Genomic DNA, 23810 nt, shown 5'->3' on the forward strand with positions numbered 1-23810 from the left:
AAAGTGAAAGTACGTTTATTAAGAAAGTAAAGGAATAAAGAATGGCTACTCCATAGGCAAAGCAGCCCACATCATCACTTTAGAGTTCCCCTCTGGTCCTCTTCCCCATGGGACAAGAAGTCTGAGGGACTAAGTGGACTTGCCAACCCCAAACCCACATCCACCTTGCAACTATACTCTGAGTACCCAGTCGTTCAAATTCCAGTACCAAATAGCCCTAGCCCATTTCCAGAAAAACATAGCATACTTGGGCCAGGCCACACGACAGTCCGGTCTTGGTTTGAGATTGGATCAACAATGCAATTTGTAAGAATTAAAGGATATGTCTCCTCTCGTTTACTCCAAAAAGAACTAATAAGCATTACAATACAGTGCAGAAATATGAGAGATAGGTAGATAAAGCTGCCCTTCATCTTCCCCCTTACTTGCGGGATGCAAGCCTTGAGTTTGGCTTTGTTTTTCAGAATTGATTGTGTTTATCTTACCAACCCTTTATAACCTCTGGAGGCAGGTGACCTGGGGATAAAGAAAGGTAGAACAGGCGGGGTGCCTTGGCTCATGCCTGTAATCCCATCACTTTGAGAGGCTGAGGTGGGCGGATTGCTTAAGCCCAGGAGTTCAAGACCAGCCTGACCAACATGGTGAAACCCCGTCTCTACCAAAAATACAAAAACTCGCTGGGCATGGTGCTGCACACCTGTAATTCCAAGTACTCTGGAGGCTGAGGCTGGAGAATCATTTGAGCCTGGGCGGGAGACAGAGGTTACAGGGAGCCGAGACCGGGCCACTGCACTCCAGCCTGGGCAACAGAGCGAGGCTCTGTCTCAAAAAAGAAAAAAAAGGAAAAAAATTTTTAAAAGGTAAAACAAAATAGATGAGTTGGGTAGAACAGAGTGGGAGGATTTAAATATATAAAAATATAATTTTTAAATTATATTTAAGTATATTAAATATATAATATAAAAATATGTAATATATATTTAATATATAAATATATTTATGTAAAATATAAATATAGACAAGATTTCATGGCCTCAGGGCCCAGGCTGCTTCCTCTGGAAATTTATATATAAATATATGTATATATTTAATATATAATATATGATATGATATATAATATATTATATTATAAATGTGTTATAAATTATTATATATTATAAATATAATATATAAATATATATTGAATATACATTATATATGATATATTACATATGGGGATTATAATATACATTATATATTATATATATTTTATATGTGGGGATTACAGGCATGAGCTACCATGCCCAGCCCCTCTTCCTTAAATGTTTACTGACTTCCCTTCATCATCCAGATTTCATGGAATTTTGATTTGCTTAATTTACCTGTTCATGTTAATTTCTATTACTAATCCTAACTTATATTATTGCACCAGTGTGTCAGTTTACAAGTATTTTTCAAAGAATCGGTAACTGTGCAGCCTTCCCATTAGTTCCTCTATTTGTACTTTTTAACTGATTTCAATACCACCTCAAAGAATAGAATCATCCTTAAAAATTCTTTTTTTTTTTTTTTTTTTTTTTTTTTGAGACGGAGTCTCGCTCTGCCGCCCAGGCTGGAGTGCAGTGGCCGGATCTCAGCTCACTGCAAGCTCCGCCTCCCGGGTTCACGCCATTCTCCTGCCTCAGCCTCCCGAGTAGCTGGGACTACAGGCGCCCGCCACTGCGCCCGGCTAGTTTTTTGTATTTTTTAGTAGAGACGGGGTTTCACCGTGTTAGCCAGGATGGTCTCGATCTCCTGACCTCGTGATCCGCCCGTCTCGGCCTCCCAAAGTGCTGGGATTACAGGCTTGAGCCACCGCGCCCGGCCATCCTTAAAAATTCTTAAAGAAGAAAATGCTTTTCATTCTGTCACTTTTTTTTTTGAGACAAAGTTTTGCTGTTGTTGCCCAGGCTGGAGTGCAATGGCACAATCTCGGCTCACTGCAACCTCTGCCTCCCAGGTTCAAGTGATTCTCCTGCCTCAGCCTCCCAAGTAGCTGGGATCACAGGCATGCGCCACCACCCCCGTTAATTTTGTATTTTTAGTAGAGATGGGGTTTCTCCATGTTGGTCATGGTTGGTCTTGAACTCCCGACCTCAGGTGATCCGCCCACCTTGGCCTCCAAAGTGCTGGGATTACAGGCGTGAGCCATCGGGCCCGGCCTCATTCTGTCACTTCTTACTCAGACATCTTCAAAATTTCGTGGTTTTTTTTTTGTTGTTGTTTATTTGTTTGTTTTTGTCTCTGGGACATGGTCCAAATTCTTTAGTATAAAGGCCTAATCAAATTCTTATTAATAGGTGCGGTAACTCACGCCTGTAATCCCAGCACTTTGGGAGGCTGAGGTGGGTGGATCCTGAGGTCAGGAGATGAAGACCAACCTGGCCAACACAGTGAAACCCCATCTCTACTAAAAATACAAAAATTAGCCGGACATGGTGGTGCACACCTGTAGTCCCAGCTACTCAGGGGGTTGAGGCGGGAGAATCGCTTGAACCTGGGAGGCGAAGGTTGTGGTAAGCCGAGATAGCACCTCTGAACTCCAGCTTGGGCAACAGAACGAGACTCTGTCTCAAAAAAAAAAAAAAGATTATTAATAAAATATACTGTTTTAAGGCCAGGCACAGTGCCTCACACCTGTAAACCCAGCACTCTGGGAGGCTGAGGCGGGTGGATCACCTGAGGTCAGGAGTTGGAGACTAGCCTGGCCAACATGGGAAGCCCTGTCCCTACTAAAAATACAAAAATTATCCCCGGGTGGTGTTGTGTGCCTGTAACCTCAGCTGTTCGGGAGGCTGAGGCAGAAGAATGGCTTGAACCCGGGAGGCGGAGGTTGCAGAGAGCCGAGATTGCGCTTTTGCACTCCAGCCTGAGCGACAAGAGTAAGACTCTGTCTCAAAAAATAAATCAAATAAAATATAGCGTTTTAAAATGAATTCCTTCCTGCCCACTCTAAACCTCCCTGCCCTAAGGGAACGAGTGACTTTTACTAGTATTGGCCAAATCCAAGGGACACTTTTCAGTGTTCATCTTAACATCTCGAAGGCATTTTATGTGGAGTCCTAATTAGGGAAAAAGAGTCAGGCTGGTGGGACCAGGGGAAAGCAGAAATAAAGCAACTGAGCGATAGGTCTGCCTTTTTTATGGCTCATGGCACATGGCCCTCCTGCACAGACAATTGTACGTAACTCACAAACTTCCTACTTACCATCAACTGCCTCAATTTATCAAGCACCTTGGCTGACAGAAGAATGCGGGTTAAGCTTTCTGCTACCTTAGCGTTTTCAGTCAGTCCAAGTTCCATTGTATAAAATCCCTAGCAATTCTTTGTTTCTTTGTAGTCAGCTTCACTTCTCTTGATACTGCCTGTTGTCTCCCTGGCAACATATTTTTCTACTTTGTCTAATAAATCTGCCTTTCTTTACCTACAACTGTCTTCATAAATCTTTTCCCCCCACACCACAGGCCCAGATAGTCATCACTTACCTGTGACATTAAAGTGTCACTGTTGATCCCTCCCTCGTTGGATCATTCTTCTTCCAAGCAGCAAACTAAGTGGGACCTGATAAGGCCTAAAGTATTTCTGCTTCTTCTATCTCCTTCTCTCTTATCTGTCTTTCACCAACTGACACTAACCTTAGTCTGGAAAAATAAAAAAGTATCGTAATAAATACAAGAATACAGTACTTAAGAAGCCAGCATATAGATGAGACAGAATGGAAAATGGAGAAAAGGATGAAATATCAATAAGAATTTAGCATTAATATAAGGGCCAGGTGCGGTGGCTCATGCAGGGTAATCCCAGCACTTTGGGAGGCCACGGCGTGAGCTCAGGAGTTTGAGACCAGCCTGGGCAACATGGTGAAACCCAGTCTTTACCAAAATACAAAAAATTAGCTGGGTGTGGTGGTGTGCACCTGTGGTCACAGCTACTTGGGAGGCTAAGGTGGGAGGATCCCTTGAGCCCAGGAGGCAGAAGTTGCAGTTAGCTGAGACTCCACCACTGCACTCCAGCCTGGGTGACAAAGCCAGACCCCGTCTCCAAAAAATAAAAAAATAAAAAAAAGAATTTAGTACAAGATGCAGGAGAAATTGCAGGTTGGTGCCCTATACATTCAATAAATGATCATGGAATAACTGGCTAGCTATTTGGGAGAAAAAAGATCTCATCTCACTTCTTATACTGAACTGTATTATTGATCAATGAAATTTTTTAAAGAAAATTAATCCGGCTGGGTGTGGCGGCTCACACTTGTAATCCCAGCTCTTTGGGAGGCCGAGACGGGTGGACCACAAGGTCAGGAGATCGAGACCCTCCTGACTAACATGGTGAAACTCCGTCTCTACTGAAAAATACAAAACATTAGCCGAGTGTGGTGGCAGGTGCCTGTAGTCCCAGCTACTCGGGAGGCTGAGGCAGGAGAATGGCGTGAAGCCAGGAGGCGGAGCTTGCAGTGAACCGAGATTGTACCACTGTACTCCAGCCTGGGTGACAGAGCGAGACTCTGTCTCAAATAGTAATAATAATAATAATCACATCATCCATAAAAATTCTAGGAAAAAGAAAACTGATTTTTTTAAAAGCACTTGTCATCTGGAAGATCTTTGTAAATATGACCCCACAGAAGTCACAAATGGATAAATTTGATTATACAGAATTCAAAATTAGATGACTTCTAATAAAAAAAATTTTCTAAACAACTGAATGATAAAGGAAAATTTTGGGGAAAGATATTTTTAGCAAATAAAACAGAGGATGAATTTCCTTGAGAGACAAAATATTTCCACAAATAAAAGCAAAAAAAGAGAGAAGAAAAACGAGCAAAGGTCATAAACAGATGGTACAGAGAACAAATGGTCAATAAACATGTGAAAAGAGGTGATGTTAATTTTAATTTATGAGATTAGCAAAGATTTAAAACTTTGACAGTATTCAGTATTGATGAGAATATGAGGAATTCCAGTACACTGTGGAAATGTAAATTGGGAGAACACCATTGAAGGCAATTTGACAATTGGGCCGGGCGCAGTGGCTCACGCCTGTACTCCCAACACTCTGGGAGGCTGAGGCCGGTGGATCACCTGAGGTCAGGAGTTCAAGGCCAGCCTGACCAACATGGAGAAACCCTGTCTCTACTAAAAATACAAAATTAGCTAGGCGTGGTGGCGCACACCTGTAATCCCAGCTACTCAGGAGCCTGAGGAAGGAGAATTGCTTGAACCCAGGAGGCGGATGTTGCGGTGAGCCGAGATCACGCCATTGCACTCTAGCATGGGCGACAAGAGCGAAACTTCATCTCAAAAAGAAAAAAAAAAAGAAAGAAAGAGAGCAATTTGACAATCACTAAAAAATTTTAAATACACACACTCTTAGAACCTTCTACTCTGCTTCTCTCCCATCTGGACAGAGATGTTTGATTATACAAGGATTGCCATTACAGCATTGTTTGGATTTGTAAAATACTGGGACCAACATCAATATGCTCCAACAGGGGATAAGGTAATGAAAATATTATGCAGGTGTACAATGAAATGCTATGCAGTTTCCAAAAACAAAAGTAAAGAAGAAGGAGGAGGAGGAGGAAGAAGAAGAGGAAGAGGAGGAGGAGGAGGAAGAAGAAAAGAAGAAAGGAGAAGAAGAAAAGAGAAGAAGAAAAAGAAGGAAGAGGAGGAGAAGAAGAAATAATAATCTACTAATAGGGAAAGCTGTCTGAGATTTATTTACTCATTAATTTATTCAACAAATGTTTGTTGAGTCTTAACTATGTGCCAGTCTTCTACATTCCAGGACACTGTGTGGAACAAAACAGACAAAGTTGCGGGGGTCATGGAATTACTTTCTAGAGGGAAAGACGGATGATAAGCAAAGCAAGCAATAAATACATGGTATGAAACATGCCATAAAGTGAAATGAATCAGAATATGGAAGATGAAGAGTGATGGTTATTACTTTGTATTGGGTCATCAGAGTGGAATCTCTCTGATGAGGTAGCCAAACAGCTGCTGCAGTGTAGAGTCTCAAGTATGCATGTCACTGGGCATTTATCTCAGAGAAATAAAAATGTTTGTTCACCCAAGAATCTGCACAAAACATTGTTCATAATAGCCAAGCCTAGAAAGAATTCAAATGTCCTCGAACGGTGAAGAGTTAAACAGTGACACATCCATATTGTGAAATACTACCCAGCGATAAAAATGAATGAACTACTGAGATAGGCAACAACTTGGATAGATCTCAAGAGAATTATGCTGAGTAAGAAGAGTCAATCTCAGAAGGTTATGATTTGTATGATTCCATTAATAACATTTATTTACTTTTATTTATTTATTTATTTATTTATTTATTTATTTATTTATTGAGACAGTTTCACTGTGTTGCTCAGGCTGGAGTGCAGCGGGACAATCTCGACTCACTGCAGCCTCTGCCTCCCAGGTTCAAGTGATTCTCTTGTGTCAGCCTCTCGAGTAGCTAGGATTAAGGCATGCACCACCATGCCCAGCTAATTTTTTTTTGGTATTTTTAGTAAACACAGGTTTTCACCATGTTGGCCAGGCTAGTGTCCAACTCTTGACCTCAAATGATCCACCCGCCTCGACTTCCCAAAGTGCTGGGATTACAGGAGTGAGCCACTGTGGCCAGCCCATAACATTCTTGAAATGACAAAATTATAGAGATAGAGAACAGATGAGTAGTTGCTAGGCATTAGGGAAAGAGAAGGGAAGGAGGTGTCCATGGCTATAAAAGAGTACCCTGAGGGATCCTTGTGATGGAACAGTTTTGTATCTTGACTGTAATGTTTGTTGTTCCTATGTGATATTTACACATGCAATAAAATTGCATAGAACTAAACACACACGAACACATGGTGTATGTAAAAATGGTGAAATCTGAGTAAGATTGGTGGATTTTATCAATAATAATTTCCTGGTGTGATATTGTACTACATTTATGCAAGATGTTACCTTTGGGAGAAACTGAGTGAAGAGTATGCTGGATCTTTATTTTTATTTTATTTTATTTTTTTTGGAGACAGAGTCTTGCTCTGTCACCCAGGCAAGAGTGCAGTGGCGTGATCTTAGCTCACTGTAACCTCCACCTCCTGGGTTCAAGCAATTCTCATGCCTCAGCCTCCCAAGTAGCTGGGATTACAGGCTTTGTGTCACCATGCCCAGCTAATTTTTGTATTTTTAGTAGAAACGGGGTTTTGCCATGTTGGTCAGGCTGATCTTGAACTCCTGGCCTCAAGCAATCTTCCCTCCTCTGCCTCCCAAAGTGCAAGGATTACAGGAGCGAGCCACTGCCCCCAGCCACTGGATCTTAATTATATCCTATAACTGTATGTGAATCTACAATTATGTCAAAATAAATTTTAAAAAATTTCTGCAATCACAACATCAATGACTTGTCTTTCCCAGCCAGCAAAGCCTTATATTTTGCTCTTATTGATTGGATTAATCCCTGTGGACAGAGAAATTCATATGCCAACTGGCTTAAGTTTGGTTACACTACCTATTCCTGAACCAATTACTATGGCAAGGGAACTGAGATAATGCTCACTAGTCTATGCATCAAGACTCACTGAAAAATGTAATTGTCATTAGTCGTTTAAATATCATTTATTTTTGAACTGGTTGTGTGCTTCCCAACATTTAACTATATTCTATTTCCTGGGGATAAAATTTTTGAAGACAGTGGGAGGGAAAGCTAATCTGACCCATTCTTTCAAACAGCAAGGGGTTGAGGATTTCCTTGATTTTGACACAGGCATTTGAATATAAGCAGACTATACCTGGTAAATGCACTAGACAAGATTCCTGCCCTTATGGAGCTGACAGGCCACTGGGGGCTGGATGGAGGCAGGGATGGTAGCTGTCTCCAAGATAGTCAGTATCTTAGAGACATCTCATATGCACATGACATTGGATCACCAAGATATGTAAGTTGGGTATCATGGCACATGCCTGTAGTTCCAGCTACTTGGGACGCTAAGGTGGGAGGATTGCCTGAGCCCAGGAGTTGGAGACTGCAGTGAGCTATGATCACACCACTGCACTCCAGCCTGTGGGACACAGTGAGATGCTCGTATTAAAAAAAAAAAAAAAAAAAAAAAAAGGGCGGGCACGGTGGCTCACACCTGCAATCCCAGCACTTTGGGAGGCCGAGGCTGGCAGATCACCTGAGGTCAGGGGTTCAAGACTAGCCTAACCAACATGGAGAAACCACGTCTGTACTAAAAATACAAAATACAAAATTAGTTGGGTGTGGTGGCACATGCCTGTAATCCCAGTTTCTTGGGAGGCTGAGGCAGGTGTATCACTTGGGGCTAGGAGTTCAAGACCAGCTTGGCCAACATGGCAAAAGTCTGTCTCTACTAAAAATACAAAAATTAGCCGGGTGTGGTGGCAGGTACCTGTAATCCCAGCTACTCAGGAGGCTGAGATAGGAGAATCGCTTGAACCCAGGAGGCGGAGGTTGCAGCAAGCCAAGATTGTGCCACTGCACTCCAGCCTGGGCAACAGAGCAAAACTCTGAAGAAAAAAAAAACATTGTCTTCAAATATAGTCACATTGGGGGTTAAAATTCCAAAACATGAGTTGGGAGCTGTGTGTATGTGGTGGGCTGAGTGGACACAACTTGGTCCATAATGATGTCCAACTGCTCTACTATGCGACTCCATAAAAGGGGAGTGAGCTCACTGAGGCCATGCTTCCAGCCATTCCCTGACAAAAGCATGAGGATTGTCAATGAAGAGCAGCCCAATTGCCAAATGGATACATTCTGAGTCACTAGTCAGTGCCAGGTGTAACAGAAAAATCATCCCAGTGAGCCCTACCTGTTGCGCAGTTTGTTATACAGTATGAAATAATCAGAACAAAGACTGGCATTCAGTTATTAATCAAATCAATATGTGGTTACTAATTGTGACAAGTGCTATGAAGGACGAGACAGGATGCTATGAGAAAGAATAACACAGTGGGTGGGAATGGCATCCCTAACTGCAAGGGAGAAATAATTGAAGGACCTAGACATGTTGGGCCTGAGGAAGATTTCAATGCTTTTGTGAGCTCTGGAACTATTTCTCTTCCCTTTCTGGGCTAAGTTCCTTGAATAAGCAGGTGCCTCTGCTTTCCTTCCATATGACCACTCCCTCCAGATCAGCCTCTCATAAAACTTTTCCCATCTTCCCAGGTCACAGCAATTTTTCCCTTTTTAACCTTGTATTAGGCTGTGCCTGCACTGCTATAAAGAAATATCTGAGGGCCAGGTGCGGTGGCTCACACCTGTAATCCCAGCACTTTGGGAGGCTCAGGTGGGCGGACCACTTGAGGTCAGGAGTTTGAGACCAGCGTGGCCAACGTAGTGAAACGCCGTCTCTACTAAAAATATAAAAAGTTAGCCGTGTGTGGTGGCACATGCCTGTAATCCCAGCTACTTGGGAAGCTAAGGCAGGAGAATCACTGGAACCTGGGAGGCAGAGGTTGCAGTGAGCCGAGATTGTGTCACTGTACTCCAGCCTTGGCAACAGAGAGAGACTCCGTCTCAAAACAAAACAAAGAGAAACACCCGAGACTGCGTAATTTATAAGAAAAGAGTGTTAATTGGTTCATGATTCTGCGGGTTGTACAGGAAGCATAGTGGCAGCTGCTTCTGCAGAGACCTTGGGAAACTTCTGGGTGTTTTTTTTTTTTTTTTTCGAGACGGGGTTTCGCTCTTGTTGCGCAGGCTGGAGTGCAATGGCGCTGTCTTGGCTCACACCACACCTGGCTAATTTTGTATTTTTTAGTAGAGACCGGTTTCACCATGTTGATCAGACTGGTCTCAAACTCCTGACCTCAAGTGATCCACCTGCCTCGGCCTCCCAAAGTGCTGGGATTACAAGCTTGAGCCACTGCGCCTGGCCTAGGAAACTTCCAATCATGACGGAAGACAAAGGGGGAGCAGGTACGTCGCCTGGCGAGAATGGAGGAAGGAGGCCCCACCAGACACCACCTCCAATATTGGGGATTACATCTCAATATGAGACAAATATCCAATTTGAGTGGGGACAAATATCCAAACTATATCAAACATTTTTAGAGTTTATGCTGTAGAGCATTTAATTGACATTAAATTATAAACTGTCTCATATTGTTAATTTATTGAAGTAAAATATACATAAAGTGCACAAGCCTTTAGAGTGTAAGCCTGACCAAAATGGAGAAACCCCGTATTAACTAAAAACATAAAACTAGCCGGGCGTGGTGGCGCATGCCTGTCATCCCAGGTACTCTGGAGGCAGGAGAATCAGTTGAACCTGGGAGGCGGAGGTTGCTGTGAGCCGAGATTGCGCTATTGCACTCTAGTACGGGCAATAAGAGCGAAACTCCGTCTCAAGAATACAAAAAAAAGAAAAATTTAAAACTCCGGCCATTATAATATTATTAACAATATTAAGAGCTCCCCCCTCCTTTTTGTTTCATGAGTGCAGCGTATCTTCTCTTACTTTCCCAAGGATTAATTGTAATTTTTTAAAAATCCAGGTTCCGGCCGGCGCGGTGGCTCACGCCTGTTATCCCAGCACTTTGGGAGGCCGAGGCGGGTGGATCACGAGGTCAGGAGATCGAGACCATCCTGGCTAACATGGTGAAACCCCGTCTCTACTAAAAATACCAAAAAATTAGCCAGACGTGGTGGCGCGCGCCTGTAGTCCCAGCTACTCGGGAGGCTGAGGCAGGAGAATGGCGTGAACCCTGGAGGCGGAGCTTGCAGTGAGCTGAGATCGCGGCACTGCACTACAGCCTGGGCGACAGAGCGAGAGTCTGTCTCAAAAACAAAAACAAACAAACAAAAATCCAGGTTCCTCCACTGTATTTGTTTCCTCTTAGGTTTTTCCTGCCCCCTTCTGTTGGTATTCATCCTTGTCTTATTGTAGAAATGTTTTCACAACCATCTGATTATCCTTGGTTGTCGTACATATTTTAAGTAAGGCACAAAACACCTGATTCTGGAAGCTCTGTGGAGCTGGGCCAAGCCTGTAGACTGGAGAGTCTTTGGGGATTCTATGGAGACCCAGCCATTTCTTTGGGAGACCCTGAAATACCAGTGTTTGTCGTTGGTTTAATTTTTATTTTTTCCTCGTAAACTGACTTGGATATCTCATCTGTCTGTCTTTATGTCTGGAAAACTTTATCTCAGTTTCCCTTGACACACTCCTTCAACCTCCTGGGAGAGGTAGTGGGAGGGGAGATGAGCCTGTTTGACTAGTTCTGGGAATGTGGTGAGGGAAGAGATCTGGGGATTTCGGCTCTGTGCTGACATTTCCTTCATGCTAATCTGGTTTTGCACCCCTGCAGTTCACCCTTTTTCAACTCCTGACCAAGTTAACTCTCGTTACTCACATCGACAGTCATTCTTCATGTTCGAGACCCCATTCATCCCCCAGTCTCCACTAACTCTCCTGCTTCACTTCCGGTCTACATTGGCTCACTCATTTCTTCCCTGCTGAGCTCTTTGGTTTGCTAAGCAGCATCTCGGGAACAGCCCCCGTGCTACATGTTGTTTCTTGCGCTGGATGTGAGTTTTTTCTTGTCATGCTATGTGTTCTTTCTCGTTCAGGGGAGAGTCGCGGCTGGGTTTTTAGGATGCTTGCGCCCCGTACCCAGGACGTGCAGGGAAGTGTAGAAGGGGGCGAGGGGCGAGAAACGCTGAATTCTAGCCTGAATTGGGAGGAGAGCCTCGCGAGTTGAGTTACGGTTCCTGATTCCATTTAGATAGAACGTTTTGTTAACTTGTAGGAATTTCCTTTTCCGTTTCTTTCATTAAACCGCGAACGTAGTAATGACTTACGCTGGTTGCACATTCATTACAATTGAAGATTATATTGATTTGCGAATGCGGGTGTCTCAGGTGTCAGGATGGCCGAGTGGTCTAAGGCGCCAGACTCAAGGTTGGCTTCCTCGTGTTGAGGATTCTGGTCTCCAATGGAGGCGTGGGTTCGAATCCCACTTCTGACACATGTGTTTTATTCTCCCCTCACTCTACTTTCTCAGCCATTTCTGTGTTTTCATTCTCCCTACTTTTTCTATCCTAACTAAAATGATACACTATCAATAAGGTCTATCCTCTTCCTTTTCAGTCTTGTTCGCTGTTTAATAGCGAATCACGTTTTGCTCTGCTTTGGTCAGTTCGTTAAAAGGCGCATTCATTTACTACATGAGCACTCACCCAGAGGCGTCCTGGGAGGAAACCAAACTAGGTGGGGGTAGAAAGACATGTATACAGACTCCATTATTACATACTGGCCCTGAGCTCATAGGTTATTGGGACTGCAGATTACGTGTTTTTCCTCACGGCCAGACACTAACAAAAGTCAAAGTGATGAAAGTGAAATTGAAAGCAGCAAGGTTCACGCTCAAGTTACCGGAAACAGGGCAAAAAGAGAGAAATACGAAAGGTTCCACCGAGATTTGAACTCGGATCGCTGGATTCAGAGTCCAGAGTGCTAACCATTACACCATGGAACCCTCCTTAGGAATGGTCGGACACTCGATCCACCTGGGATCTCTCTTTTCTTCCACTTACTAATTGATTTAAAGTAATTTTGCAGGAGCAGTTTTTTGTTTTGGAGTACCAAACACAGGGGTGCGAGAGAGAGGGCTCACACACTGTTTCCACTGCGCCTTTCTCCCAGGTTTCTTTCCATCCTTCGGGGCAGCGCAGTATACTGATCTGGGAATATGGTTATTCCTGGATATTTTTCTTCCGTTTCCAGCCCACGAAAAGATAAATTGAATTTTAGTCTCACAGTTTGAAAGGGAGAAAAGAGAGAAAAGAAGAATATACTATCTACTTTCTACAGTCTCATGTGTTCATCGTACGATACCTACAGATGCCTCTAGAACAACCTCCGAGTATCTTGGCACTGCCCCTCAGTTGTAACCATGGGCTTGAATTTTTAAAATCTGTCTCCCGCATTCCTGCAAAATGCCTTAAGTGCAGGACTGAGTCTCACTCCTCTTTGATAGCCCACGGTCTGCTACTTTGTAGAAGCTCAATCAATGTTTGTTGCATGAATACATAAATGAAAGAATGAGTGAATGAATGAACGAATGAATGAATACTCAGTGGGACAGCCCAGCTTAGACTTTTGGAAGACTTTAGACTTCTTTTTTGCCTTCATTCGCTAGGCTAAATTTTAAAAGTTCAAAAGGGAACTCCTCCTCCTCCTATCTTCCTCCTATCTTCTTTCGCCTTTCCAGGTCCCGGCTCCCAGGTGGACATCTTAGTGTCCAGATGGCCCCACAAATTGGTGTCCTTTAGTATGGATGACCAAACGAGGATGTTACAATGCTGGACGTAGTCATTTATTTTTTCAAATCTTAACTTTATTAAGATAACATGGTTGTTTACCTAGTAACTGTAAGAACAACATAAAATAAATAGACCACATATATACGTAGCTTGTCTGGAAGAAATACTCAGGTATAAATTACTACTTCAGTCAATCTTAATATTAATTATTGGTCAATTATGCTTTTTTTTTTTTCCCTTGAGACGGAGTCTTGCTCTTTCGTCCAGGCTGGAGTGCAGTGGCGCAATTTCGGCTCACTGCAAGCTCCACCTCCCGGGTTCACGCCATTCTCCTGGCTCAGCCTCCTGAGTTGCTGGGACTACAGGCGTCCGCCACCACGCCAGGCTAATTTTTTGTATGGTTAGTAGAGACGGGGTTTCACCGTGTTAGCCAGGATGGTCTTGATCTCCTGACCTCGTGATCCGCCCGTCTCAGCCTCCCAAAGTGCTGGGATTACAGGCGTGAGCCACCGCGCCAGCCCTAGGTCAATTAGGCTTAATGTGCTTCTCTAGTCTCTCAAGACTGAATTGCTAAGAAACCCTGGAATCATTTGCTGGTATTCATCCTTTCGTTGTATCTCCAACCAAGCAAGGTACCTGTTACAAACTATCTGCTCAATTAGTATGTATGTATTGGATACATCTTTTGGAAGGTGAGGAAGGAAGCAGTGAAATTAAAAGACTTCTGGCTAGACGACTGTAAAGTGCTCCTAAGCATCTACCCACCTCCCTGCACACACAAACTCTCCATTCTATTTCCTCGAGTCTCCTAGCCTTAAAAGATGGTCTAAACTGCTCCAGATCCAGGTAAATAACGGATCAAGTCCTTCTTCCCTAAAACAGGTGTCATTCTTTTTATTCTATGAGCCTCCACCTTATTTCATAGAAAAAAAGAAAAAGGAAAAAGGAAAAAGAAAATAAAAAATGGTTACTGTTTAAGATAATATCAGAATCTCAAAAGCTAACTCTTCAACTGTGTTCAACTAAGGGCCTTAAACTGCTCTCTGAGGATAGGTGAAGGGGGAAAGGCTCTAGGTGTCTGGTGACTGTTTCGTTTGTTGGTGCGTTTGCTTTTTCAGCCTTAGCACATTTATCCTTGGAGAAGACAATGGAAAATAGGGCAGATGAGCGTGCGTGGCTTATTTATTCTTGAGTCTGGAGTTAAGAAGGTTGTACTTTTTCCTTAGAATTGCCCATGATTGGTTCACAAATCTTGCAAAGTGAATGAAAACACATGAAGGCCACTGAAGGGAGTAACAAGGGTAAGAGATTTCTGAGCTCCTAAATCTAGAAACAGTTGGGCACTGTTTGGGCGACTGTACATATGGGTGTTATCGGTGGCCCCTTGGGAAACAGAAGAGGGACCTGCCTCACTTAGAAGGCAGTGAGAACTGCCCACACAAGGCTTGAAAATGGACCTCTCCTGGGTCAGAAAAGAAACTCACTGTGGCAGCGGTGGGATTCGAACCCACGCCCCCGAAGAGACTGGAGCCTTAATCCAGCGCCTTAGACCGCTCGGCCACGCTACCGCCCGCAGGCTGTGTCACCGCTTGCACTTTCACCCAAGTGACTATCGCCCCTTTCCAGTCTTTTCATTCCCATTCCCACATCGCTATAAATCCTTCCCTCGGGCCCCTTCTTCAGCATTCCTCGCTTCTCAGCACAGCCCGAGAACCCCCGATCCCCGACACTTTGCTTCCTTTCAGCTCCCAGGTGGATCCCGGACAGGATGCTGCAGGTGGTGCAGGAAGGCAATCTTGCCCCATTTGTCATCAACACAATGAAAAGGGGTCGAAGAGACCGAGAGCGCCAGAGGACGCCACGGGCTCCACATCCGCTTGGACTCCAGGAAGTAAGCCTCTAGACTTCAGGAATAAGCAAGTCCAACCGTTTGGTTTGAGCCTGTTGCTTCCAAGAAAAGCGTGGAAAAATCCTGAGACCTCCTCCCCTTGCCCTTCGTCCATTTCAGGGGACCGAGTGTCTCCACGGAACTTCACAAGGGAGGCAAAGAGTGCGCTCATTATTATTTGTCTTGTCTTCGTTTCAGAGGCGATACATCTGCGAAAGCCCTAATCATAGAGGGAAAGACTGCTCGTTCCTGGCCCAGAAATGAGATGAGAAATCCAGGGCCCCGTACGGGAAGGACTTTTGCAAAGTCTGGACTCAACTGCCTTCGCAGCCCTCGAAGTCTCTTTAGGAAGGGCTGTGGGAGAACGAGGTTGGTTTAGGAGTTGGCCCCTGCCTTGTACTACGTAGTTTTGTCATCCAAAGTGTTTTAGAAGTGAATTAAATCATATTTCCATCTTATTTTGAAACACTATAGTTCGGATAACTTAAAACCTTATTAATAGTCCTCATAATCACGTTGGTAGAGTCCTTGCTTAAACAAAAAAGACAGTTGCCTCCTTAGCGCAGTAGGCAGCGCGTCAGTCTCATAATCTGAAGGTCCTGAGTTCGAACCTCAGAGGGGGCAACGCATCTGTTTTGCCATTTTTCTTCCTCTTGACCCAAAATGAGTAAGACAACGAAGGAAGTTGGCAAATCCTTGTTCTTACTCCGCTTTCTCTGTAGAAAAGAGTACAATATGTCTGGTAAGGAAAAAAGAAAAAATCTAAGGAAATTGCTTTGATGGAACAGAACGGTTAATTGCTGCTTAATAGAACCATGTTCAGTTATAAAACAGTGATTTTCATTAAGAATTTAATTCTCCAAAATTCTTCTCATGTCCCCTCCCTCCCTGCATACCCATTGGAGATAGAGCTGGTACCATTTTCAAATGTTTTTCAGATATGCTTGGCGTTTGTCTTTGTTTTAAAAACACCAGAGTCAAGAAACTTACCAGTTTTAGAGTACTAAGAGAAGAAAGAGTGGGTGGAGGGTTGTACTAGGGGTGTGGAAGGTATAGAATCTAATTATCAATTACTGACTTGGTTATCTTTTACCATTCTTCTGGAACGGCTTACCACCAGGTTGCCACCAATAACATTCCATACGAAAAAAGAAAGGAAACAAAAAGCTAACAAAAAACTACCCCCTCAGTCTCATTGCATTGGACCTTTTCTCTTGCTTCCAGTCCTGTTGACTAGATCTAAGTCATCCAAACTACCAGATGCAGGAAGGGGTAAAAAGAGAAACAAGAAGTGAAGAAGACAAGCTGATATTTACAGTCAAGATGAGCCCCTAACTCAAATAGTAATGAACAAGACTGATAATTAATGTGCTGCTCTTGAGTCCTACTTTGTTCAAAGCTGTGTTCCTATTAATCCATTCCCTCTCAGCTTTAAAATCACCCTCATATACTTTGTTTTGTGACATTGGGGCTGGGCACCTGCAAATGACATTTCCCAAACTCCTTTGCCCACTGGCCTCCTCTTGTGTTCTGTCAGTAAGAGGAACCAGAAAGAGACTAGAAAGCAAGAGGAGAGAAGCAAGGGCTACTTTCTAAATTTTGTTCTTCCTGTCAGGTCACTCCAACAATGGCAGTTGAGTCCCATCTCTATTTGTTCTCTTCATGCATTCCAGAATGTCTCACTGCCCCTTACATAAATAAGTACTAGTCCAGCTGCAGCGCGTCCTCTTTAGCACTCCAGGGTGCCTTTCCTCAGTGGTCTCAACCTCTTCCTTTTCGTTCTTCCAGCCCCGCAAGGTGGTAGCTACTTCCCAGTAGTTGTTATCTCTGAGTTACTGTGTTGTGCCTAGTTGACATACCTAGTCTTATTCTTTTTTTTTTTTTTTTTTGAGACAGAGTGTTGCTCCGTTGCCCAGGCTGGAGTGCAGTGGCATGATCTCGGCTCACTGCAACCTCTGCCTCCCAGGTTGAAGTGATTCTCCTGCCTCAGCGTCCCAAATAGCTGGAATTACAGGCGCCCGCCGTGACCACATCCAGCTAATTTTTGTATTTTTACCAGAGAAGAGGTTTCACCATGTTGGCCAGGCTGGTCTTGAACTCCTGACCTCGAGTGATCCGCCCTCTTCCGCCTTCCAAAGGGCTGAGATGACAGACGTGAGCCACCGCTCCAGGCCTTATTTCTTAACTAGACCTGAACCATACATAGTGGGTGCAGGGATAGCACTCCACACAACGGAAAAAGCTTCTGCTCTCATGGAGTTTACATTTTAGTGGGGAATGATAAAGAATAAACTCAACCAGATATATAAAATGTGAGGTAGTGATACATGCCATGAAGAAAAAGAGCAAGAGAGGCCGGGCGCGGTGGCTCAAGCCTGTAATCCCAGCACTTTGGGAGGCCGAGACGGGCGGATCACGAGGTCAGGAGATCGAGACCATCCTGGCTGACACGGTGAAACCCCGTCTCTACTAAAAAATACAAAAAAACTAGCCGCGCGAGGTGGCGGGCGCCTGTAGTCCCAGCTACTCGGGAGGCTGAGGCAGGAGAATGGCGTGAACCCGGGAGGCGGAGCTTGCAGTGAGCCAAGATCACGCCACTGCACTCCAGCCTGGGCGGCAGAGCGAGACTCTGTCTCAAAAAAAAAAAAAAAAAAAAAAAGAAAAAAAGAAAAAGAGCAAGAGAATGGAGAACAAAGGGGAGGAGATTTCTCTATAATAAAGGGTGACCAAGGAGGCCTTCCTGATAAGGAGGCATCTGAACAGAGACTTGAAGGAAGTGAGCTGTGAGGCTATCAGGGAAAAGAGAATTTCAGGCCGAGGGAACAGTAATTACAAAAGGCTTGGCCGGAATGCCATTGGCATGTTTAAGGAACGACGGAGGAGAATAGTGCGGCTGAAGATCAGTAAACAAGGGAGAACTTGATAGGAGATGAGGGGGTTAGATACGCATAGACCCTACATGATGCACATAGATCATGTAGGGTCTCAGAGGTCACGATCATGTTCAGAGAGGGATTTCACTGCATAGGGCAGAGAAAAGATAACAGTGAATTAAGTTGTGGAGGTCAGCCAGACCTTGAGAATATTCTGATTCAGTGAGTCTGAGATAGAATCTGTGAAACTCCTTTTTTTTTTTTTTTTTTTTTTTTTCAGATGGAGTTTCGCTCTTGTTGCCCAGGCTGGAGTGCAATGGCACGATCTTGGCTCACTGCAACCTCCACCTCGTGGTTCAAGTGATTCTCCTGCCTCAGCCTCCCAAGTAGCTGGGATTACAGGCATGCGCCACCAAGCCCAGCTAATTTTGTATTTTTAGTAGAGATGGGGTTTCTCCATGTTGGTCAAGCTGGTCTCGATCTCCGGACCTCAGATGATCCGTGCACCTGGGCCTCCCAAAGTGCTGGGATTACAGGTGTGAGCCACCGCAAGTGGCCTAAATCTGGGTTTTTAACAGTGACTTCAGGAGATTTGAATGCCATCAGTGTGGCAACATTTTGGAAGCCCCCGTCAAGGACTTACTCAGCCTGTATTCCTTTATCCCATGTTGACTGTCTCTGGAGAGATCACTTCCTTCCAAAATTCTCCTCGTTATTATTTCGTCATCCAGGCCTTGCTTACTGGCTAAAACTAGCAGCAGTTGCCTCAGGTTTTCACAAGACTCATCAAGAGCAGAATAAATGCTCTATGCTTCCCAGAGAACTCTCAAAAGCTATACGGTGCTGTTTCCTATTCCGGTTTATTTCTAATTTTTCTTTTTTCTTTTTTTTTTTTTTTTTTGAGATGAAGTCTTGCTCTGTCACCCAGGCTGGAGTGCAGTGGTGTGATCTCGGCTCACTGCAACCTCTGCCTTCCAGGTTCAAGTGATTCTCTTGCCTCAGCCTCCTGAAGTAGCTGGGACTACAGTCATGCGCCACCACACTTGGCTAATTTTTGTACTTGTAGTAGAGACAGACGGAGTTTCATCATGTTGGCCAGGCTGGTCTGGAACTCCTGACCGCAAGTGATTCGCCCACCTCTGCCTCCCAAAATGTTGGGATTACAGGTGGGAGCCACTGGCCTTGCCCTGTTTTGCTTTATTATTGCCTTTCCCTGTAAAGAGCTTCTTTTGGTAAATAAGCAGCTGAGACATCTTGAAACCTCCTGCCCTCCAGGTTCCCAGGGGCAGTCTGGGCTCAAATTTTCTTTCTTCTAGCTGTTCCCCAGTTTCTCTGCACCATTCCTCCCCACTGCCACATAGTCGCTAAGCCATGTCTGGATGGCCTTCTTCTGCACAATGGCCTAATTTATGTTTTTGCATCATCTCTTCCTTCAGTCTGACTCATTCTTTACATAAAGCCAGTGTACTCTTAAAAGTAATCTCATCATGTCGTTACTTCCTGCTTAGAATTCCCAGTGGCTTCACATTGCTGCTAGGGTGCAGTCAGCTCTCTGTACTACTAGCCATAACCTCTGAGCCTGTGAGTCACTGGTCTGTCCCTGCCTTCCTGTCCACCTCAGCCCCCACCCTCATCAACACTGTCTTGAGCTGTCTGTACACAAGCTGCTCAGGACTTCTCTCAGGTGTCTGAAAGTGCTCTGCTCTTTGATCTTCTTGGAATGCTGGAGTCACATTTTTGTCCAACTAGGCCTTTAGTTTTCAGTTTAAACATCACTTCCTGGGAGAAGTCTTCTCTACTCTCCTGGAAGGGGTCATCTCCCTTTATAATCCATGCTCTCGAAGACAGGGGGCAGGGTGTGATTTACAGTGTGCATTATTTTGTCTCACCTTACTTTTCTTCCTCTGTGTTCTCTTTATCTTGATTTAAATCTATTAACATTTTTCACTTTATCTTATAGTATAGTTGTGTAGATAACCTTGAATCTGTTTTGCAATAGTAGCATAAATAAATGCCTGATCAGAAATGTACCACATGACAACCATTGTGCTAAACCTAGCCTTTGAGGAAGGGATTTCTGTTGTGAGATTTAAGGAAGTGAAGTGGTTGAGAGATTAAGAAACTTGTCTAAAGTGGCACAACCAAAGTAGTTAAATACAGTGTTCTAAATGATCTATTTTACAATAATAAGATTAATAATTGTGATAACACTTAATTTTCACGGAAATGTCAGCAGGAGTTTGCTTATATTATCTCAATGAATTTGCAAAGTTAAGTCATGAGATTATGCTTGTTTTTCTCAACATTGTGTAACCTAAACTTTTATTGAGAGCATTTATCACAATGGCTGTTTAAACAGAGTGTAATTTGTCCTTTAATTGCTGCCTTTCCCTTTTAAAGTATGAACCCCCCAAGGGCTGAGGTAGTACCTCTGCACTGCAGTAAACCCAGGCAGCAGCTGAGCGCCTTGCCCAAAATAAGTTCTCAAAACCTATTTTTGTGCGCTCTTTGTGCCAGGTAGTTTTTTTTTTTCCGGAGTCTTACTGTGTCACCAGGTTGAAGTGCAAGTGGCGTGATTTCGGTTCCTTGCAACCTTCGCCTCCCGAGTAGCTGGGACTACAGGCGTGCGCCACCACGCCCGGCTAATTTTTTGTATTTTAGTAGAGACGAAGTTTCACCATGTTGGCCAGGATGGTCTCGATCTCCTGACCTTGTGATCCCACGCCCCGGCCTCCCAAAGAGCTGGGATTACAGGCGTGAGCCACGTCGCCCGTGTGACAGGTATTCTTAAGGTCACAGGCGAGACTGGAGCATAACCTTTGAAGACTAAAGACCAGATAAACCCGGCGATTACGTCTATAGTTATACATTACTTTTACAAGTAATTGTTTGGATTACATTACACAAGGGTGGGAGTTAATTTTTTCCATGAGCTGGGGACAAAAATAACTGTGAGCCATATTCAAAGAGGACAAAAGTATAGGTGGGAATAAAGAAAAGGGCCGGGGACAGGATTTAGATTGGAAGGTATCGAGTTTGTGCACCTTCTTACTCACTGGAATATGCATAAAGAAGCATATCTACAAGAAGCCCGGATAGCTCAGTCGGTAGAGCATCAGACTTTTAATCTGAGGGTCCAGGGTTCAAGTCCCTGTTCGGGCGTGGTTGGTGGTTTTTAGCACCTGATTCTCACTTCACGTTTGGAAAAGTTAAAAAGGAAAGAATCATTTCCCTTTTGGGCAGATTACATAGACTGCGAAATTTCACAAAACCCGTTAGAGCCCCAAATTTCAACCCACAGATAGGTAAGTAACTCTGATGCAAAATAAAAGTAGTGAGGTGAATACATGGGACCTCTACAGTGAGATAGCCCCAGATTTTCGGAAGAAAACTAGCATTTAAGGATAACCTTAGAATACGAAGTATTTAATATTTTATTATTCCTGTTACTCTGTTTACAGGTGCCAGAGTAATCTTCTGTTGTTACTTGCTTTCCAGTACAGAGTTTATTTTACATAGGAGGGAATATACTGATCAATTATCAAGAAAGTTATAATATGTTCATATTCTGTCTTGACATGTTTCTGGCATTTAGTTATTGTGAGTCAGCCCTGCAAGTCTGAAAAACTAGGTGAATTTAAAAATAGTTTCTGACGGGGCGCGGTGGCTTACGCCTGTAATCCCAGCACTTTGGGAGTCCTAGGCGGGCAGATCACCTGCGGTCAGGAGTTGGAGACCAGCCGGATCAACATGGTGAAATAGTCTCTACTAAAAATACAAAAATTAGGCGGGCGTAATGGCGCGCGCCTGTAATCCCAGCTACTGGGGAGGCTGAGGCAGGAGAATCGCTGGAATCCGGGAGGCAGAGGTTGCAGTGAGCCGAGATCACGCCGCTCCACTCCATCCTGGTAGATGGAGCGAGACTCAAAATAAATAATACAAATAAATAAATAAAATAAAAATAGTGTCTGATTCTGCAAAGGAGAGGAACAGACTCTGAATTGTGATGGCTCCGATAAAGATAAAGCAGTCTCTGAAGAGCTGCCTGAACAGCCGGACAACCCAGCTCTTAGGCTTCTTCCAAATCTTTAACAGCATTTCCTTAACTGTGGTAGCTGCAGACTCCTGGAACCAGAGGCCTAGGGTCCAGAAGAAACTGTTAAGATGTTCCCTATAAAACATTTCCTTAAGTCGACCCCAGAATGAACTGTTAAGAGAGTTGTCCTGAAATACAGACCCTTGAAGTCCAGACATTTTGGAGATGCCTAAGGAGAGACCTCTCTTTTTCCAGCACAAACTGGGCCAGAGAGGTATAGCCTGCAAGGTGAATTTCAGTATGTGTAACTGCTGGGGTAATGATTGCAAATAATCTAAGTTTGAAATGTTGATTTTGTGCAGTAAGATAGTGACAGGAAGCATGGAAAGAAAACCATAACATTTAATATGCAAATTAAGTGATTGATTTGAGAAATACTTGTTTATCAGATACTGTACTAGGCACTGAAAATATAGAAGTGGATAAAACAAACTCAGTCTCTACCGGAATTTACAATCTAGGAGGATGGGTGGGCAACAGACAATAAAGACGTTAAAAAATAAAAGAACAAGGAAATTTTATATAGTAAAAATTATATGAAGAAAATAAAACAGCTTGAGGTGACGTGATGGGAGGTTGGTGAGAGAAGGATGGTGTGTTAGTTTCCTAGGGCTGCCATAACAAATTGAATATCAGGTTTTTATCTGTCTATTCATTTTTTCAACAGATTAAGTTGCACCGGTAGGAGGATACTGTTCCAAGAGGGAATTGAGATCAGAGGAACTTGGACAAAACAGTATGCCCTCTGGAAAGAGATGGTACTACAAAAACTAAAGGAGATTTACTGAAACTTGATAATCCGTCGGGACTTAGAGAGCTGAGACTTCATTTGTTTGACAACATATACGGGGCCAAGGCATTATAGAGATAATTATATAATGAACAAATACGGTTAGTTTTTTAAGTTGGGGACAAAACGGCAGCTGCCCCCTCTGAGGTTCGAACTCAGGACCTTCAGATTATGAGACTGACGCGCTGCCTACTGCGCTAAGGAGGCAGACAATGGGATATTTTCGTCAGGTGTTTTCAACACTGGTTTTTACTTCATTTAAACTTTTTAATGTCTACATTACCTTTATTTTAAATTTCTAAGATAAAATATTCTTATGAAACCTCTTAAAAGCTCAACAGCTCCCAAAACTTGAATCAGATGAAGAAAGTCGCTGCTGATCCGCTGCTTTTGCCTTCTCATTCTGAGCTGATGACTCCCCACTTCTCACCTCAAGTAGAAAATTTCCTAAACGTCCTGTCCAGAAACCTGACACTTAACCTGCACGGGCGTCCATCCATTTTGTCTGGAGAGAACAGGAAACCAGCCTGTTTCCTCTCTCCCTCCATACCGGTTCTTTCCCACAGGAAAAGTGATCCAGTGTTTCCCATCGGGAAGCATTGAAGCTTTTACTATCTTAAACAACAAAACAACCTCCTTTGACAGGCGTCTCCACCTGTCGCTATCTCATATGCTCAAACTTCTTGTAAGGCTGTCCTAAGGTACAGCAAAGTTCTTGTAAGGCCGTCTGTTTTAAGAAAATACCTCCCCAAGTCCCATTGACTTTTCAACCCACTGCAATCTTCCCCGATCACGCCTCCGTCTCGGTCTTGAGGAAGTCCAAAGGGATTTGGACAAATGCAACTTCATGGTGT

At 43.7% G+C, this 23810-nt stretch overlaps 1 protein-coding gene and 6 non-coding genes across 7 annotated transcripts; 4 read left to right on the plus strand and 3 right to left on the minus strand.

Annotated features, from left to right (window-relative positions):
* Nucleotides 1-11907: 11907 nt before the first annotated feature.
* Nucleotides 11908-12012, plus strand: TRNAL-CAA. Its single transcript has 2 exons — nt 11908-11945; nt 11968-12012. It is a non-coding gene; the product is annotated as a tRNA-Leu (tRNA).
* A 438-nt stretch (nt 12013-12450) lies between these two features.
* TRNAQ-CUG lies at nt 12451-12522 on the minus strand. The gene has a single exon. It is a non-coding gene; the product is annotated as a tRNA-Gln (tRNA).
* Nucleotides 12523-13738: 1216 nt separating this feature from the next.
* Nucleotides 13739-15711, plus strand: LOC101020539 (putative uncharacterized protein encoded by LINC01556). The gene is made up of 3 exons (XM_031667007.1): nt 13739-14610; nt 15055-15200; nt 15396-15711. The coding sequence occupies exons 1-3, from the start codon at nt 14583-14585 to the stop codon at nt 15459-15461; spliced, it is 240 nt and encodes a 79-aa protein (XP_031522867.1). The 5' UTR covers nt 13739-14582; the 3' UTR covers nt 15462-15711.
* On the minus strand, nt 14796-14877 carry TRNAL-AAG. Its single transcript has one exon. It is a non-coding gene; the product is annotated as a tRNA-Leu (tRNA).
* A 37-nt stretch (nt 15712-15748) lies between the features above and the next one.
* TRNAM-CAU lies at nt 15749-15821 on the plus strand. Its single transcript has one exon. It is a non-coding gene; the product is annotated as a tRNA-Met (tRNA).
* A 5338-nt stretch (nt 15822-21159) lies between these two features.
* TRNAK-UUU lies at nt 21160-21232 on the plus strand. The gene has a single exon. It is a non-coding gene; the product is annotated as a tRNA-Lys (tRNA).
* A 1858-nt stretch (nt 21233-23090) lies between these two features.
* On the minus strand, nt 23091-23163 carry TRNAM-CAU. Its single transcript has one exon. It is a non-coding gene; the product is annotated as a tRNA-Met (tRNA).
* Nucleotides 23164-23810: the final 647 nt, after the last annotated feature.

Source organism: Papio anubis, chromosome 6, assembly GCF_008728515.1.
Source record: "Papio anubis isolate 15944 chromosome 6, Panubis1.0, whole genome shotgun sequence".
Classification (NCBI taxonomy): domain Eukaryota; kingdom Metazoa; phylum Chordata; class Mammalia; order Primates; family Cercopithecidae; genus Papio; species Papio anubis.

Coding starts and splice junctions, on each gene's coding strand:
- LOC101020539 (XM_031667007.1), top strand. CDS start 14,583: ATGAAGGCCACTGAAGGGAGTAACAAGG. Junction 14,611..15,054: donor CACTGAAGGGAGTAACAAGG/GTAAGAGATTTC, acceptor GCTTCCTTTCAG/CTCCCAGGTGGATCCCGGAC. Junction 15,201..15,395: donor ATCCGCTTGGACTCCAGGAA/GTAAGCCTCTAG, acceptor TCTTCGTTTCAG/AGGCGATACATCTGCGAAAG.